Here is a 19749-nt window from a genome sequence, read left to right on the forward strand (position 1 = left end):
AAACGTTTCTGTAAACTCAGATGTTCTTAAAAAAAAGAACTAAGGTTTCTAAGGTGAGAAGGGGCTGCACGAGGCATCTAGGGCCCATCCGGTCTTCTGGAAGACCAGGCACACAAATTCTTTTCAGATGACCAAGTTTCATTCTTATGACTAACATCCCAGAGACTTCATTTTCACAGTCTTCTTTGGTCCCTCTTAGGTATTTTAAGTACTTTCCTGATTGAAATTTCACATTTTCAAATTACTCCTCTAGCAGCTACATTTTTCGTTTCTCCTGCAAGTTCGGTTTATTTCCTGCTAAGAACAGCTCATGCTCTTTAAACTCAGATCAATTTATATGTCCATCAGTTGAAGATCTGAAAACATCTTGATGGTTGCAGATCACCAAATAAATCCAGATTGAATAATCAGACTAGTCTCCTTAGGACAGCAGCGAGGTTTAATTTCTGTCAAGAGGATCAAAGGAGAATCCAGGTTCACAATTCAATCACACTGCTCAGTAGTTATTAGGAAAGCAGTTGGGTTCATTTCTGCAGATGCCACCTCAAGTTTCTCTTCCCCAAACGAGTGGCAGCTGGGCCCTGGCTCCAGGAGCTAGATGGTCCAGAAGGAGCACCGTCCTCCAGGCCCCCGTGCGTGGTGGATTCTGGCCGGATAGAACCGGGGGCATTCACCTTGTGTCCTGCTCTCTTCTCCCCTGCGCGGCAGTGTCCACAGTGCAGTGCCCGAGCTTCAGCCACTATTCCGTGTGCACCAGCAGCTGCCCGGACACGTGCTCGGATCTCACGGCCTCTCGGAATTGCGCCACGCCCTGTACCGAGGGCTGCGAGTGTAACGAAGGCTTTGTCCTCAGCACCAGCCAGTGCGTCCCGCTGCACAAATGCGGCTGCGACTTCGACGGCCACTACTACACCATGGGGGAGTTCTTCTGGGCCACGGCCAACTGCACGGTGCAGTGCCTGTGCGAGGAGGGCGGTGACATCTACTGCTTCAACAAGACGTGCCGCGGCGGGGAGGTGTGCGCCGTGGAGGAGGGCTACCGGGGCTGCTTCCCCAAGCGCGAGACGGTGTGCCTGCTCAGCCAGAACCAGGTGCTGCACACCTTCGACGGCGCCGCCTACGCCTTCCCCTCCGAGTTCTCCTACACCCTCCTGAGGACCTGCCCGGAGCGGCCGGAGTATCTGGAAATCGACATCAACAAGAAGAAGCCCGACGCTGGGCCCGCTTGGCTGCGAGGCCTTCGGATCCTGGTGGCCGACCAGGAGGTCAAGATAGGAGGAATCTGGGCTTCGGAAGTCAAGGTAAGACTCCTGCTGCCCGGGAGGGGTTTCCGATGAGTCACACGAGGAGAAGAGGCGTATTCTTCAGGTTTGGCTTTCTGCTCAGACGGTGAGTAGATTCTAGGAAGAGAGTGACTCTGAAATGGGAGCGTTTTCTGTCTGTCAGCACCAAAGAAGAGTCTGTCAGGTTGAGAAATGGAGGGAAGCTGGAATTTCTTAAATTAGATAGATCTGGCAGCACTAGCTGTCCATAATTTCAAAGACTTACAGGACGCTTACTATGTGCCAAGCACTCTCCTGAGCAGGACCACATTTGATCCTATAAGGTATATATTATTACCATTATTTTATGTATGAGAAAACCGAAGCACAGAGAGATTAAGGTAACTTCCCTAGAGACACACAGCCATAAAGTGGGATTCAAACCCTGGCAGGCTGGCTCCAGGGTCTGTGCTCTTTACCCTGTACTATACTGACTCTCCTACCTACAGATGGGAAGCTGTGTGGGGTCATGCAAAGACCATCGAGTCTGGAGCAGTTAGGGGTTAGGATTAGGGTTAGGGTTAGGGTTAGCCTGCCGTGGTGCCTCCTGGCCATCTGATCTGGTCTAACATACCCGTCATTAGGCACTCAGGCTCATGGATCATTGGTTCTAGAAGGAATCTTAGGAATCATCTAGTGCAACTCCTGGTTTTCACATGAAGATCCCAAAGGGGTCAGTGAGGGATGCAGGTCACAGCTAAGTAGTGGCAGAGCTGGGATGAAGGGGCGGGGGGATCTCCCCTCTTCCAGTCCAACAGGCATCTCATAGTCTGACATGAAGTCTAATTTAGAAAACAAGAGTCAATGCAGTTTTGTACAAGGAGGTGATAACACACATCCACAAGCAGAGAGGGCTGTGTTTGCATTCCCATTGACACAGTGGCAGAGATTAATTTATGAAAAGAATAGTAAGAGGTAGATAGGTGGATGGACAGATAGATGATTAGACATATACTATATGCCCCCAAGGGCTGGAACTCAGGAAGTGTCAGATTCAAAGGGAAAAGAAGGAACCAGAAAGATAGGGAAGAAGGGATGCTGTCTGCGAAAAGGAGATGCCAGGCAGCAGGAGGAAGCCACGTGGCGAAGGCAACTTTTACTCACATTTCAGTTCTGTTTTAAGCTCACTCCATCTTGTCCATACCCAGAAAAACAGCAAATGTGTTGAATCAAAGGAATCTAGAAAGAAAGAAGCAAAGATGCCCATGAAAACATGGTGGCTGTCTGTGTGGTTTCCATAGACTGTCAGCTTCTTGCCATTTCTCAAAGGGCTAGTGATGGGGCGGGACCATGTCTTTATTCCACAGCCTAGCAAACGGTGGGTACTTTCTGTGTAACCGGTATTGATGATAGTGATTTGATTTTTCAGTTGAATGGCCAGGAAGTGGAATTGCCTTTTTTCCATCCTTCGGGAAGGCTGGAAATTTATCGAAACAAAAACAGCACGACAGTAGAGTCCAAGGGCATTGTGACCGTCCAGTACACAGACATAGGTCTGCTGTACATCCGGCTCTCCACTGCTTACTTCAATTGCACCGGCGGGTTGTGTGGCTTCTTCAATGCCAACGCCAGCGATGAATTCTGTCTCCCCAACGGCAAGTGCACTGACAACCTGGCAGTGTTCCTGGAAAGCTGGACAACTTTCGAGGAGATCTGCAACGGGGAGTGTGGGGACCTGCTGAAGGCCTGCAACAATGATTCAGAGCTGCTCAAATTCTATCGGAGCCGCTCCAGGTGCGGCATCATCAACGACCCCTCCAACAGCTCCTTTCTAGAGTGCCATGGAGTGGTCAATGTCACCGCCTACTACCGCACCTGCCTCTTCCGCCTGTGCCAGAGTGGAGGCAATGAGTCGGAACTCTGTGACTCTGTGGCCCGGTATGCAAGTGCTTGCAAGAACGCTGACGTGGAGGTGGGCCCCTGGCGTACCTATGACTTCTGCCGTAAGTTGGGCTACATCCACGGGGAGACCAGCTTGGGGGTGGGGATGTGGATGAGACAGTGGCTCTTCTTACTCAGGACTTCTCTTCCTGATGGAGTTGAGCCCAAGAACTATATAGTTCCTGTGGGCACCTTCCCTAGTTTGGCGCGTCCTCTGGAAGGCCCATCACCCCAAACCAAACTGTTTCTCACCTGTTCTTTGTTTCTAATTACACAATATCTCTTCACTGTAGACTAATTAGCCACCCTATTGACTTGGTGGTTTCACCTAGCGGAAGATAGGCATCATGTGAAAGGACTAAAAATCTTTGTGATGTCTCCGTAGGTGCCTTCTCTCTTGGCAAAGAAGGGCCCCATTCGTGTCAATAGAAGGTGATCAGTCATGCTGCCCTTCTCAGAGCAGAATTGGCACTGCTCCCTGGGGCACCTGGCAATGGCTACTAAGAGAGTCCCATGTTGCTAGTTTTTCGTTTTGTCCCTAGAATATCTGACCCTTCTCAGTAGGGCAGGTGTCAGTACTACTGGTAATTAGAATAATTGCTGAGAAGACCTGACATATATCTCACTTGTTATAGGGGAAAAGTGGAAGGATAGAAGGAGTGGCTGAGAGGGTGGGCCCTAGGCCTGGAGCAAGGACTGCCCCACCTGGACTTCAGCAACCGTCCTTTTCCCACCAAAAAGATCCGCCCTAAACTGAAACCAATACCACTATTAAGATTCCTTCATTCATTTATCTCTCTTCCATTATATTTCTTCCTAAATTTGTTTAATTTTTAAAACTTTTTATTTTGAAATCATTTTGGAGTTGTAGAAAAGTTGCAAGAATATCTGTACCCCCTTTATCCAGATTAACCTCTTGTTAGCATTTTCCCCATTTGCTTTGTCATTCTCTCTCACTCTCTCTCTCCATTTGAAAAGTTGCATACGTCATGCTTCTTTGGCCCTAAATACTTCAATGTGTATTTCCTTAGAATAAGGACACTCATTTACAGAACCACAGAGCAGCTGTTGACCTTAGGAAATTTACCATTGAAATAATAATTTAACATTCTTATTTCAGTTTTGTCACTTGCCTCTGTAATGTCCTTTATGGCTTTTTTGCCTCCTCAAAGCAGATCTAGGGGCTGGGCCCATGGCCGAGTGGTTGAGTCCGCGCGCTCTGCTGCAGGCGGCCCAGTGTTTTGTTGGTTCAAATCCTGGGCGCGGACATGGCACTGCTCATCAAACTACGCTGAGGCAGCGTCCCACATACCACAACTAGAAGGGCCCACAGTGAAGAATACATGGCTATGTACCAGGGGGCTTCGGGGAGAAAAAGGAAAAAAATAAAATCTTTAAAAAAAAAAAAAAAGCCCATCTAGTCTAGGACCACATGTGCATTTAGTTGTCATGTCTCTTTAGTCTCCTTTAATTAATCTGGAATAATGCCTTAGCTCTCTTTGTCTTTTATAACATTGTCATTTTTTAAGATACAACCGCCCCCCTTTTTCAATAGAATGGGCCTCCATTCGGGTTTAATTTGGGTTTGGGTTTGAACCTAATGTCATGATTAGGTCGTGCAGTACATCCCCACTCAGACTCCTGTATAGGTGATGTGTGGTTTTCTCATGGCACCCCATCACATGTGGGGCTCGCCCTGTCCAGCGTCCTCTCATTGGTGATGGGCATGTTGATCCCCTGGTCAGGTGTTGTCAAATGTCTCCACTCTGTAGTCACTATGTTTTTTCTCTTGCAACTGATGAGCAATCTGTGACAGACATTGTAAGACTGTAGAGGAGGAAGACAAATCCTCTACCCTTTGGGTCCTTCTGGCTGGTCTATGAATTAAATTGACATGAGACAGAATAATAGGAGAAAATCAAAGCTTTGTAACATGTATACATGGGAGAAACTCAGGAAAACTGAGCAACCTGCCAAAATGGCCAAGGTTGTCGTTAAATACCATCTTCGGCTAAAGACCAAGGAGGATGTTGGGAGTGGGGGGAGTCAGTTATGGGAGATTACCAGAAAAGCACAGTACAAGAGTCAGGTTATTATGCAGATTTAAGGCCTTGCCTTCGCATTGATAAGAGTTTCTAGAGATAAGGTTATCCCCCCTTCCTCCTGGTACAGAGAGGGAAATACTTTTACAAATGGAGGTTTCCCTTACAAATGTAAATCTCTTATAAAGGGTATCTTCTTTTCAGAGCTTCTCCCCTGTCTGCAGTTTCTTAAAAGTAACCAGTCCAAAATAATCCTCATGCCAAAGAGACACATTTTGGGGTGACCAATTCTGATCCTTCACAAGACCATGCGAGTGTCCTGTTTGTCATCAAAACCCTCTCCTTGATTTAATGCCTATTGATGCTTTTCGCTTGTATCAATCTTTAGCATGATGATTACAAACTGATGGTTTCTGGCTCCAGCACTCTTTCCACTTTTACCAGTTAGCAGATGTCATTCTACTATAAGCAGAAGCCCTCCCTTCTCTTCTCTCTGTCTGCCCATCATCCATCTATCTGCCTACCTACCTACCTACCTACCTACCTATCCATCTATCCACCGATCCATCCATCCATCCATCCATCCATCCATCTATCTACTTATCTGTCTCAGTCATTTATTTATCTTATCAATATGGACACACGGATTCCTATTTTTTTGATGACTATTATATTTGTTAATTATTTTGGTGTTAATATTTTTCCACATTTAGCCTTTGAGAGCCTCCTCAAGTTACCTCCTGTCCTTTTGGCGTGCCTCTGTCATTGTCTTACTTTCTGGCATAACAAGATGCTCCACACTCATCTCTTAACCTTCCCTGCCCCAGACTAGAAGTAGCCATTACTCCATTTCTTGGGGAATGTTATTAGAAACCAAGATTTGGGTGAGGTGGACCCTTTGCTATTGGAGCATTCTTGCTTTGCTTCTAAGCCCTTTCAACAGAAACATCTTAGGTGGAGCTAAGAACACACATGCACACGTGCATACGCATATATACATGCTTGTCTTTTTAAATCTCTGGTTTCTGAGCTTTGGAAGTCTTAGGAATACATGGAGTGTTTGGTGACTGTCCTCTCAGAGAAGAGTGGTCATATCCCTGGTGAGCCTTCGCTGCACTGGGAAGGGATTAATAGCACATGCTGTGAATCCTAAAGCTAGAATTCTGGGAGCTTGCTCTTTTCATTGTCACCTACAGGGGGAGAGGCTCCAAGGTTTCCATTGACCACCACCTCTGGCAGGACCTTATAATGCTTTCCCACAGCCTTCTTGTCAATCTTCCTCCCACTTCCTCCTCTGTCCTAGCTCTGGCTTATCTAATATGATCTCTGTCCCTGCTCCCACACTGAGCCTTCCAGTTGTCGTTCGGTCACGGTGTGGCATTACTGAGTCTGCCCCACGCCAAATCCGTTTTGTGGCCAGGCAGCGTCCATGCCATCCCTTTAGACGATGAACTTGTACTTGGCAGGAAGTGTTTCTGGATTGTTTTTGTACTGCATGGAGCACCGTTTGGTGGCAGTGTTTGTGCGAAGTAAGTACAGCAGGATAGTGATGATTCCCTCTTTTCCTGGGTGTGATGGCTGCCGAGAAGAGCTTCTCCCCGTACCTCACCTGGGCTGCCAAGCTGGGCGAAGCTCTTGTAAGTGTTTTTTTTAGAGAGAGACGTGAGAACAGAAGCAGCCACGTGGAACATGGCTTCCTTGGGGGGAAGGCCAGGGCTCAAACTTGAGACACCCCTCCAGGATGTCTTGGCCAGACCTTGGCGAGAAGGACCGGAGCGTGTACGCTTGATCGATCAAATTTCTGGGTGCTAAGGGCTGAATCTGGTCGAGGTCTTGCAGGTGGGCATCAGATTAGGCAACAGCTGCAAATCAGGAGTGCAATCTTCATACCTAGAGAGAGACAAACTCGGCTTCTGTGTTCAGATATTTTTAACCAGCCCTCTTGCTGGCAGAGCTGGGGGGCCCAATTAAATAATTTCACGGAGGCATTTCAGGGGCAGGGGAAGTTTTATTACTTCACGTCTGTATGTTCCAGACTTTCAGGCAAATTCAGGCAACACAGTAAGTCATAAAGCAAGAGCCATTTAAATAAGTCATGTCGTTTGCTATCACCATAAACCTGCAGTCAGTGTTGTAACATTCATAATTTAGAGACAAATATGAAAATCCCTCTCTACAGACGTATTTAATCAGGGCTGAACTAGCCTTCAACTCAAAGCCTTTGACTCAAAGCTGCATGGTATTGTTGTCCACGGGAGTGGGGATGGTCCTTTAGCCCAGAAGAAAAAAGACTGGCTTTCAGTACACAGTGCAGAACCATTGCGATGGTACTTGCGGGCAGAGCTGTTCTTGCCATGCAGTTTATTTCTCTGTAGTGTCCTTTGTGTCCTTGGATTATAAAATGCTATTAAGGAATGGTAGTATGCATAGGAGCAAAGGTTTTAAAGGCATGATCTTATTCTCCCAGGAGATGTTGGGGACCTTCACAGATCTTCAGTCTACACAGACCTGTAGGTAGATTTCTTCTGTGTTCCTGGATTCATCCCTGCCCAGGTCAAATTTTGACAAACCTAAAATAATAAAGAGAAATGGGAAAGTTACCCAGAATTCCACAGTGAGCCGCACATGCTGTCATCATTTTATGTGCTGTGCTTTGTGACTCAGACACTTGATCTATCAAGGAAGGCTTCTGGGCAGAAGTGCAATTTGAAATGAAGAATGGGTAGGATTTCGCCTTGTGAGGGCTCTCCAGGTCGGCGAAAGAGTGTGGGCAAAGGAGGTGGGGGTGACCATGTGGGAGGGTGGGGCGGAGCTGGTGCAGAGGGCGCCAGGAGCAGAGAAATGAAAGACAAAGGGAACGACCAATTTGTAGAATAAAAATACGTACATAAAGCCTTTCCGTATAGAAGGAAGTGGAAAGAGGGGGGAGGGGATACTATTTATTAACACTCTGCTGTGAACTCAATATATTAGGTTATTAATCCTCAGAGCCACCATGCTGGGTAAGTATTGTTCTCATTTAACAAAAGAAGAAACTGAAGCTCAGAGGTGGTATCCACTGGTCTCTATGGCCTCAATGCACTTGTTCTTTCCAGAACACTTTCTCTCCAGAGTCTTCAAGTCAGGAAACTTCGACTCAGGAGATCGCGATTCGAATCTCTCCCTGGTACTTATTAGCTGGATTAAATTAAGTCTCTGAGCTTCAGTTATCTCATCTATAAAATAGGGATGATAAGACTACTTACCTTCCAGATCGTTGAGAAAAGTTACACTCAAGTGCCTAGAACAGTGCCTGGTGTGCAGCACATGCTCTGTACAGGCTCCTAATCTTGGAATCTTCCACATGGAAAGTGAAGTGCACAGAGAAGCACACGTGTGAGGAGTTCCCTGAGCCTTTGATCACCCCAAACAAGGATGACAGTGGTGCTGATCGCATGGCATTCATCACGCTCACTGTGCTGTACAAATAAGAGGACACACGCAGCACACACACACACATGCACACACACACGCATGCTAGTGAGAGCACGCGTCATCTATCTCTGACCTCTGTCCCTTTCTCAAGCCTGTCTTCTCCTTGACCACCCTCAGCTCTGGAATGCCCGGAGAACAGCCATTTCGAGGAGTGTGTGACATGTGTGGAGACCTGTGAGACCCTGACCCTGGGCCCCATCTGTGTGGACACCTGCTCCGAGGGGTGTCAGTGTGATGAGGGCTATGCCCTGCAAGGCAGCCAGTGCGTCACCCGGAGCGAATGTGGCTGCAACTTTGAGGGACACCAACTTGCCACCAACGAGACCTTCTGGGTGGACCTGGACTGTCAGATCTTCTGCTATTGCAATGGCACAGACAACAGTGTTCACTGTGAGACCGTCCCCTGCAAGGACGACGAGTACTGCATGGAGGACGGTGGCCTGTACCACTGCCAGGCCCGCACCGACGCCTCCTGCATCGTCTCGGGCTACGGCCACTACCTGACTTTTGATGGCTACCCCTTTGACTTCCAGACCAGCTGCCCATTCATCCTGTGCACCACAGGAAACAGGCCGAGCTCAGATGCTTTTCCCAAGTTCATCGTCACAGCCAAGAACGAGGACCGGGACCCGTCACTGGCCTTGTGGGTCAAGCAGGTGGACGTGACTGTTTTTGGCTACAGCATTGTGATTCACAGGGCCTACAAGCACACTGTGCTGGTGAGTACAAGCCAGACCCCAGGAAGGGAGTCGTGGGGATGTGAGGACAGGGGTCCTGGGTCAGTAAGCCGGGCTGCAACTGAATCAGGCTGGTCCAGAATCCAAGGAAAAGCTTAGGATGTTAGAGCAGAGAGGGGTCCTGGAGATTTTCTGTCACTTTATCTTATAGGTAAGGAAACTGAGCCTCAGAGAGAAAAATGATCTGCCCAAGTCATAAGCACCAAATTAGGAACACAGGCAGCTCTAGAAATGGTCCCTTTCATGTTGTAGCAGTGTATGCTGGAGAGAGCACGGACCTAGATTGGAATCCCAGCGTGGCGACCGCTCTGCGGCGTTAGGCAGTTATTCCACCTGTGAAAGAGAACACAGGCCAGTGTGGATTAGGCATCTATAAGTGGTGCTGCTGTCTAATGCACCTCCTTCCCTTTTTTGAGATCAGAATGATATTTGCCTGCTCTGGCTTCCTTCCACCTCTTCCAGTCTCGCTGTTGGCTCCCACGGGATCCGGAGCTCAAGAGTCTTGCACAGTTTTGGAGCACTGAAGAGCTCTCCTACAATCTCTTACTCACCTGGGCCTCTGTTCCCTCTTTCTACCCTTCCCACCCTGTTCACTCCCTTGACCATGAAGACAGGAGCAAGTAGGGGGGAGGAGTTCCACGTACTCCTAGTTCAGCCTGAGGACATCGGCCCCAGCAACAGGCCCAGCCACTCCTTCTCCAAAGTCTTGCTCTGAGCATCACTTGGAACACTAACAAGCCGGCCACCGGCCTCTGCTTTGGCATTTGGGAGGAGCTGATTTAGGGTGTAAGCCTATTGACTTTATCCTCGCTGGTCTGTGGCGTATTTATCTCTAAGGAGACTCCTTTCCATCTTGTATACATTCTCTAAAATTCTGAGCTGTTGCTTACAATTTCCCTGGGTGACTCTACTGATTTCTTTCCTTCCTTAGGATTTCTTTAATCCTTGATTTTCCTTAAACCTTGGTTCTTACATCCATTAGTTCATGAATCATATTGTATTTTTTCATGATGCTCATGTCTAACTCACTCAATACTACCTGTGAGCTTCTTGAGGGCAGGAACCATACCTAATTCATCTTTATGTTAAATGAGTACATGGTGCCTGCATGTAATGACGCTCAAAATGTTTGTTTAATGAGTGAGAAGGATGACATAATAACCTCTTTTTTCCAAGGTTTCTTTGACTTTCATTTTGCTGCTGGTCACTTCTTCAGCAATCTGGGAGATTAAATTGCCACTGAGGCAAGTTAAGAATATATCAGATGCTTTGCTTTTAGCCTCATAAGGTTTCAAACAGCTATCGGGATAGTTGAAGCTGCCCATTACAATAACTTCCCTCTACTCTGTTTTCATCATATGCGTTAAAACAAACGTCAATCGTTTTGTCCGTGTGGCTTACATAATATTTGTCCTTTTCTCCTTATCCGGTATATTCCCACCCTTTGATTTATAAGTTTTCGTGCAGTTCCTTATCTCCTTGACTTTCAACACTCTTCCATCTTTCTACCTTTCAGGTTTTTTCTTCTTTTAAAATACCATCTGTTCAGAGGTCCTGTCCCACGCAGCGTATTATGAAACTGTATTTTCTGCCTTGTGTTACGTGCCCTCAGCATTTAGGTATATAGACATCTGAGGCTACACGTGTTGTTTTCTGACCCAGTTATTTTCACATATGGACCCTTGGATCCTCATGAAGACTTACTCATTTTCATACTCTCCCTTCTCTCCTACATGGTGGTCGATTCCCCACTCTTACTGGGTATTTCCCTCCCTTTTCCTCCACTTTAGGGCTAAGGCCCTAATGGGTCAGCTCACCTTCCAGGCACATGTCCTGATCTAATCTCCTGAGATGCACTCATGGTTAACGTCCAGGGTCATGAGAACCACCCAGCTAGTTCCTTCCTCCCATAAAAAGGTGGAGAGGGAGGGGTATATTAGTTTCCTAGGGCTGCCAGCACAAAATACCACAGACTACATGGCTTAAAACAACAGAAACATATTCTCTCACACTTCTAGAGACTAGAAACCAGAAATCAAGGTGTCGGCAGGGCCGTGCTCCCTCTGAGGTTCCAGGGCAGAATCTGTTCCGGGCCTCTCTCCTAGCTTCTGGTATTATAGGCAGTTCTTGGCCATCCTTGGCTTGTGGCAGCATAGCTCCAGTCTCTGCCCCATCTTCTCGTGGCCTTTCTCCCTCTGTATCTGCTGGTTTTCTGTGCCAAATCTCTCTCTCGTTTTAAGAACACTCATCATTGGATTTAGGGCCCACCTTAATCCACTGTGATCTTATCTTAACTTGATTACATCTGCAAGGACTCTGTTTCCAAATAAGGTCACACTCATAGGTCCTGGGGGTTAAGACTTCAACATATCTTTTGGGGACACAGTTCAACCCGCAATAGGGAGTAATTAGGGAGTAATGAGCATCAAGGAGGAGTTGATTAAAGGGATAGGGGACCCATCTTTCTAAGTCACCCAGATATCTTAAGTGCCCATGCTGGGAACACGGTATATAGCTTTCAAATCTCTGCCAAGAGGACCAAGTTCAGGATGCTTGATGGCTCTTTTGTTCTTGGGCCTGGGGATAGATTTAGCATTTACTTTGAATTATTGCTATGCATTACAGGATCTGCTTGTTCAATGATTTGCATTTGTTTTTCTATGATGTTATTATTAGTCACATCTCTCCCAGAGAGAAGAATAGTGGCCATGATAATGACAACGTAGAGTGAAGAGCTGGGCAAACACAGCGCGGAGCCCCCAGTCACTGCTGGTGCTCTCAGAAAGGGAGGGGACATGGAAGTGATTCCTTGGGACGCAGGGTCCCTCTATGACTCTGACATTTCCCTGCATTATGCAGTACTGGAGGACGTGGGGAAATCCACTAAGCCAAGGGAAACTAGAAATAAGTATGCTATCTATATACCAGACAGGGTTATGGGGGTGAGCGACAGAAGGTGAGCCACTCCCGGGGCCACTGCCACAGCCCACGTCTCGGCAGTCCACGGCTGGAGTTCAACAGAGATGGTCCCTCTCCCACCGTCCACCCCAGGCTTCAGCACAACCAGGTCCTTCGTGGTCCAGGCCACAGGGAAGGTTTTCAGGACCCTCACAGCTGGTTGCCAATCTTATTGCCAATCCTGTAACCATCAGAGGAGAGCAAGGTTTTGAGCCTCTCTCTAGCTCAGTTTAGTTTGACGGCTTGTATTGGTGCCTATTCTGTGCCAAGCTCTGGGGGAAGAAAAAAGAATCAAACATGGCTTCTGTCCTAAGAGAACACAGGGTCTAGGGGGAGACAAAGACATGTTAGCAGGTAAAGTCGATGTAATGTGAAGTGCTACAAAAATGTGACGTGCGGCGGGTCATGAGAGCAAAGATTGCCTAAGCCAATGGAAGGCTTTCTGGAAGAGAGGACCCAGACAGAGCTGAGCCCTGAAGGAATAGGTTAGCCGGGCAGAGATTGAAGTACAGGCATTCTAGGAAAAGGAAACATCAGCGAAGACCCAAGGGAGTAGCAAGTGTCGGCCATGAGGGACCTGAGAGCAGCCGAAGAGGCTGTGGGAACAGAGCAGGGCCAGTTGTTTAAAGGAAACCTCTCTATAAAAATCTAATATGTGGTCTCGTTTGCAATACTTGAATATTTACAGTCCGTTTCCTCACACTCGTCCCCATGCCCTTTTCTCTTCCTCCTCTGCACCTTCCCCTCCATCCATCAGGCTCTCCTTCCATACCAACCTCTCCCCTTCTCTGCTCCTCTCCCTCTGCCCCCTCTTTCCTTCCATTTCTCACTCACAGAGAGAGACTGGGCTGTGATGTCAGGATGCAGGTGGCATTCGGGGTGCTTCAGAGACAGAGGCAAGCTGGGTGTGCCTGTCTGAGTTGAAAGGCATTCCTTCCTCAGGGTTCTCCTGGGCAATGACAGAATTTGCAAGCCTTTTAGCTTTCATCCAATTATATTGCCTCCGGCTTGACACACAATAGCCAAGAACATAGAATGCAGGAAACTCAGGAGGAAAAGTAAGACAGCGCACGTGAGCCTTTGGGTGCATAGCTTTTAGTTTATTAGTGTGAGTCTTCAAGGCAGGTGGGAGTCCCCGCCACCTTTGCTTCCCTCAGTGACCTTCCACATCTGTGTTCTGTGTCTATGCAGAGCCCCTGTTGCTCTGTCTCTGGGCCTCCCAGTTGGGAAAGCTGTGCTCACCAGGCTTGATCTCCCCTCTCCTTCCACCCTCCTGCACTGTCACTGGAATGACCCGTCACCAGATCCTCCTCACCTCCTCTCTTCCAGGCACAGAGAATGAAGCATCTCTTCTCCTCTCTGTGGCCACTCTTCACCTTTGCCATCTCTGCTTTGCCTCCTCAGCGATTTGCCCATCTGTCATCTCCTCTCCCTTCTGTGTCTGAGGTCCTCCTCTTTGACCCATGGACATGTTCCTTCTAAAAAAAACCTTGACCCCGATTCCCCACTAGCTTCTGTCCAATCTCTCTCGTCCCCTTTCTTTTCAAACTCCTGGAGAGAGCCATCTCAACTTCTGTATCTCCTATTTGCTGTTGAACTTCTGCAATCTGACTTCTGGCCTTATCACTCTAGTGAAGTTTTCTTATTAAGGTCACCGATGACTTCGTTTTTGCGAAATGAATAGATCTTTCTCAGGCTTGGTCTCAAGGACCTTTCTGCCATGTGTGGCGTTGCATACGAGGCCCTCCACAATCCAGGCCCTCCCCACCTCTCCATCTCCATCTCCCACCACTCCCAAGGCCACATTTTATGCTCCAGCAGCACTAAATTGCTGTAATTCTTCATATTTATCAGGTTTTTCCTCTCCTTTTGTCCTTTTCCTGGGATTCCTTTTCTTCATTCTCATTTCTCCTTAACTGGCCAACACCACTCATCCTTTAGGACTGGGCGAGGGCAGCATCTTCTGCAGGCATCCCAGATTCTGTCCCCAGGCTGAGTCTGGTTTCTGTGTATCTATTTATCTCTATTGTTGCTTTTATCAGATGATGTCATTATTATCTCTTTATGTACTTATCTCTGCCACATGCCTGTGAGCTCCTAGGGAAAGGGCTCTGTGCTTTATTCCAGCACTTAGCACAGTGCCTGGCACACAGTAATGCCAAATTGATGTCTCTTGGATGAATGAATGAATTCTGCCTAAATAAATATTCATAGAAGAGAAGATAGTTGAGTTGGAATTTGAAAAGTGAGTATTGCCCCATAGAGAGGGGGATGGAAGGAAGGGCATCATTGCTGTCTTAGGTCAGGTTCCTAGAGGCAGAGTCTGAGATGGGGATTTTTGAGAAAGTGCGGGAAGCACCAAGGGAAGAGAGCTCAGCAAGGATGTGGTCTAAGCTGGAGACCAGCTTCAGCCTGAACTACTGGGAGCTCTGGTGTATGACCTACACACAGAGTTGGTCCCCTGTGTTGGTCAGTCAATGGCCGAGGGTTGCTTTTGGGATGGGAGAAGTGGTTGGAGTTGGGGGAGGGGGTCATAACTTGCTGGGCCAAGTGGCTCCCATTCAGCCAAGGCCAGCTGTGAGTTATCATTGCCCACAATCACAGTGGCTGAGGATGGGTCGCCCTGGGCAGGACACAGAAAGTACCACCATGCTTGCAGGAAAGTAAATGGCAGGGTGGAATGGCTCCACTTGGTCCATTTGGGGAAGTGCAAAGTGTTAGGTATTGCTGGAGTGGAGGAAGGGAGTGGGTTGGGTCTGAGAGGCAGGGCCAGCTCCTGGAGAGCCCTGTGTGATGTGCTAAGCATATGAGACATTTACTCAAGCCGTGGAGAGGGGGTTTAAGTATTGGATTAACTGCTTACAGTTGCATTAAAAAATATTGGGGTGGCAGTCGTGAGTGAATGGAGGAGAGGGGCAATTCTGGAGCAGAGAGGCCAGTTCGGAGAGTGTTCAGTAGTCAAGGTGGAAGGTGACGAGAGTCTGAACTAAAGCAGTAGCAAGGATGGCAGGGATGTCAAGAAAGGAGAGAGGTTAGGAGGTGAGGAGGGAAGGTATTTCTGGCCAGAGAGCAATCTTAGAACACCCCCAGCTGCAGCCACCTGCTCCTCCCACGAGGAAGACCGGCTCTCCTCGTCGTCCTCGGAGCAGTCTCTGTTTCCCATCATGCACTCACCCAGCCAGGGCTATAGGATTTGGCTCATCTGAATCAAAATAGTTCAAGGCCAGTGCGGTTCTGCAGTTTTACGCTAAGGGATTTCTTTGTTTTCTGAATTAAAAATATATGGGCAGAAACATGTCAAGGGCCCTCTCTGTGTGAGGCATCGTGCTGGGCGCCCGGTAGGTAACGCGGGGAAGGTGGATATAAAGATCAGTAAAATGTGGTTCCTGCCCTCAAGTTGCTCATAATCTTGTAGGCGAGACAGAAATGAAGCCAACCAACCAGAATATAAGACCGATTGTGATGTGTGCTTCAATGGCAGTGTGCATATGCTTGACCTTGGCCAAAGGTGAAGATAAATAAAGAGAAGTATAAATAACATGTTCTGGTCACCCGGATGCAGGAGCGATTAATTCTGACCACAGGCTCAGAAAACCTTGCTTTATAAAGAGGCGACGTTTGAGCAGGGCCTGGGTGATGAGAGGGATGTTGACAGGTGAAGAATGGCATCTTAGGCAGAGCGACCAGAAAAGTCAAGTCATTCTTCAGGGGAAAAAAAAAATCCCAAAGGAATTAAGAAATTGGGGCTTGCCTAAAATAAATCCACCGTGGATCTGGAAATAGAAACACAGGAGTTCTAAGTTTCAGTGTTTTAGTCTAAACTTTAATTGAATTCTTATTACCCTCTCATTACCTTGGAGAAAACAATTTGAACTCCTGGGGGGAGTAATGGTATGTAAACAGAAGGCACTGCAATAAATAGGTGTATTAGTGTACAAAGGGTAGTCATTTAAGTCTGTTCAAATCCTAATAATAATAGTTGACTGACATAGACAACACTTAGTGTAAAGATTGCATTCAGCCTGCTCAAACCCCCTCTGGGACTGCCTCTCCGAAGACTAATCGTTAGAAGGGCTAGGAGACTCTGGGCAGACTGTATTTCTCTACTTAACTCTCTTTCTCTTGCAGGTCAACAATGAACGGCTATATCTGCCCCTGAAGTTGGGACATGGGAAGATAAATATCTTTTCCTTCGGCTTCCATGTGGTGGTGGAAACTGATTTTGGCCTGAAGGTTGTGTACGACTGGAAGACTTTCCTGTCAATCACCGTCCCTCGGAGCATGCAGAACAGCACCTACGGCCTGTGCGGCCGCTATAATAGCAACCCTGATGATGATCTGGAGATGCCCATGGGTCTGCTCGCATCCAGTATCAGTGAGTTTGGGCAGAGCTGGGTGAAGAGGGACACGTTCTGCCAGGTTGGCTGTGGGGACCGCTGTCCTTCCTGTGCCAAGGTGGAAGGTTTCTCCAAGGTGCAGCAGCTATGCGGCCTGATCCCCAACCAGAACGCTGGTTTCGCCAAGTGTCACAGCAAAGTCAACCCCGCCTTCTTCTACAAGAACTGCCTCTTTGACTCTTGCATCGATGGGGGCGCGGTGCAGACCGCCTGCAGCTGGCTGCAGAACTATGCCAGCACCTGCCAGACCCAGGGGATCGCAGTGACCGGCTGGAGGAATTACACGTCCTGCTGTGAGTCCTCACGTCTCTCCTTGTATCTTGACTGGTGTGGCAGGCCAGTCTTCCAGCGCCGTAGGAGTCAGAGCAAATTGAGCAGAGCAATTTAAGGATATGCACTTTGGAATTGAGTTTGTTATCTGAGACAAGATACGCAACCTCCCAGAGCCTCCATTTTCTTATCTATAAAATGGAGTTAATACTACTTATTTCATGTATTGCTCTGAGCATGAAATAAGATCATGTATATAAAGTACAGAGCATACACGGCATTTGGACTCAGCAAGTGCGCAATAAAATTCTAGCAAAGGACTAATGGGTGAAGAGTTAGTTAGTTAGGTGGTTAGCTAGTTGGATCTAGAGCCTCCTGGGCCCATCGTTGTGCTGGTAATTCACATGCTTTCTCTAAGTGTGTTATTCTATATGATTCATAAATATCATGTATCAGTCTTTGCGCTTAGGAAACACAAAGCTTTCTCTGTCCTTAAGGATTGGTGTGACCTTGAAGCATTTCAGTTTTCCTCCCTGGTTCTTAGTTTCCCCGATAATGCTGTGATGCTGCTGCTGCCTACACCTATGCTATGGAAACGCCAGGAGGATCAAATTAGGTAATTGAAAGCACAGCACGCTCTATGCATGCTAAGTGGCATTGTTGTTATATTAATAGCTTGCTCTGAGCCAAGCCCAGTGCTAACTACTTCATCAACATTATCTCATTTATTCTCCTCAATAACCCAATTAGTCGGGAGAAACTGAGACTCAGCGGAGTCAAGTAACTTGCCTAAGGTCAGACAATCTCAGTGGTGAAGTCTGGATTCCATCTTCTAACCCCAAAGCTCATGCTTTCAACTTATGCACTATACGGGTGTACTATGTACTGAAATCATTTGCCTGCGTTTAGCACAACACAATAGGAAAAGATTGGGAGGAGAAACCACTATTGATCTTTGGCCAGTCTGCCTCGGTCTGTTTTCCCATCTCAATCTCATTAGCTATAGCAAATTTCTTTTAGGTCTGACTGTATGAAAAGGCTACAAATTGATGCTGAATGCATAGAGCTCTAATAAGTGATACAGCAGGGGTCCCAGAGAATAAACGCCCTTTTCATCCTGGAAAAGGGAGATTTGGATGAAAAACCAGAAGCAGTGTTGTAGTTTAATGCTCACACAGTTAGTTTACATTCCACATAATTGGATTCATGTAGATCGTGGGAGAGGGTGGGAGGAAGCGGGGGGAGGGAGGGAAACGATGCCAGTACCGTTTCATCCAGGCTCAGTCCCGGAGTGCGGGGTTGGGCGATGATGCCAGCAGAGGGACTGTCCGAACTAACTGGCCTCTGGTGACTTCCGTAAAATAACTACGCCTATAAAAAGGTGAGGGTCTGGATAAATCCCCAGAGCTACTCTGGATTCATCGGGGTCAGCACAGTGGGGCCAGAGAGCTTGCCTTCTTCTAAATCAGAAAACCAGGCTCTGGACCCAGGCCCTAAAGATGGGGCAGGATGGGGAAGCAGTTTTAGGAAGGAGACCTGCCTGCTTCCTCTTGAGACCCACTCCTGGGAGTTGCCTCTTTGCCTGTAGCCGTGCCACGGTGGCTGTCCTGCGTTCTGGCATGACTGGGCTGGGGGCAGGGCACAGTGTCTGCCAAAACCCACTGCTTCCAGCTACTATGACCAGCAGGGAAATCACAGGAAAGAGTTGTTTTTAAAGGGGACTGATGCCGGGAACTCTCACCTTCAATTGTGGCTGTCGAGTTTTGTCACTCGTGGGAAAGAAAAGGAATCAAGTTCGTAAGCCCTCATAACCTTACCTCTGAGGAAGAGGGTCCCCCTACCCCTCCAGAGCTGGGACCCATAGGGATAAGAATGGTGCAGGATGGAGAAACCATTTTGGGAAGGGAGACCCTTCATAAAGGATATGAAGACCATTTTTCTTGTCCTCCTGTCCCCTCCATCTGCAACCTTTTCCTCTCCTGTCCTCAAAGTTCTGTCCAGACATCGGCTCTATGCAGAGTACTAGGAACTCAATCCAAGGCACTCAGAGCCACGTCTGTCCTGCCCCACCCTTGACCTTGGGCCCTATCTTTGCCTGGACTAGCTGCCTGCCAGCAAGGCCTAGGCCGAGCATCAGGGCCAGCCGCCCCCATCACAAGAGGGTTAGACCTTACCCACCTCGGCATTTCGGGATGGAGGCAAAGATCCAAAAGAGAGCGACTGATGAGATGGTGGTAGTGACTGGCAAAAAGCAAAGCTAAAATAAGAGAAAAAATTATACTTTAAAGACGGTCTGTGGGTGGGATGGGGGCGGGCACAGTTGGAGGCAGCTTAGTTTTCCGTTTTGAATTTCAGAAGCAGAGAAAAGCGGTGGAAGACCGAGTCTCAGCTCAGCCATCGGTTCTGAGAGGTCGGCGACACAGAAAGGCTGTCTTGAATGTGGTTGTTTGTAACCATAGTTGATGTATTTGACGTGCCTTGAGCCTCTAGAAATGAAGAGCAGAGCCGACATCCACCCCTCTCCCCATTCTACTAAGAATTAATCCAATTCAACCCTCACGTGTTGAGATATGAGAAATGGTGCTTTCAGGAGAAAAAGGATTAAGCCCGAATTGCCCATTAAATTTAGGCTTTATTGGGAACAAGGTAGAGCGCTGTTGTTTTCAAT

The 19749-nt window shown here is 47.8% G+C and overlaps 1 protein-coding gene across 5 annotated transcripts in view; it reads left to right on the plus strand.

Annotated features, from left to right (window-relative positions):
- The window catches only part of TECTA (tectorin alpha), a 68294-nt gene that overhangs the window by 24406 nt on the left and 24139 nt on the right, over nucleotides 1-19749 (plus strand). For all 5 annotated transcript variants that reach the window (XR_011541374.1, XR_011541373.1, XM_070625060.1 and 2 more), the window contains 4 exons: nucleotides 709-1301; nucleotides 2692-3265; nucleotides 8837-9438; nucleotides 16543-17104. Coding sequence is in view for 3 of the 5 variants with exons in the window: in XM_070625060.1 (XP_070481161.1) it covers nucleotides 709-1301; nucleotides 2692-3265; nucleotides 8837-9438; nucleotides 16543-17104 (2331 nt within the window). In the remaining 2 variants the exon portion in view is untranslated. The remainder of the gene's footprint in view (nucleotides 1-708; nucleotides 1302-2691; nucleotides 3266-8836; nucleotides 9439-16542; nucleotides 17105-19749) is intronic.

Source organism: Equus przewalskii, chromosome 6 (assembly GCF_037783145.1).
Source record: "Equus przewalskii isolate Varuska chromosome 6, EquPr2, whole genome shotgun sequence".
NCBI lineage: Eukaryota > Metazoa > Chordata > Mammalia > Perissodactyla > Equidae > Equus > Equus przewalskii.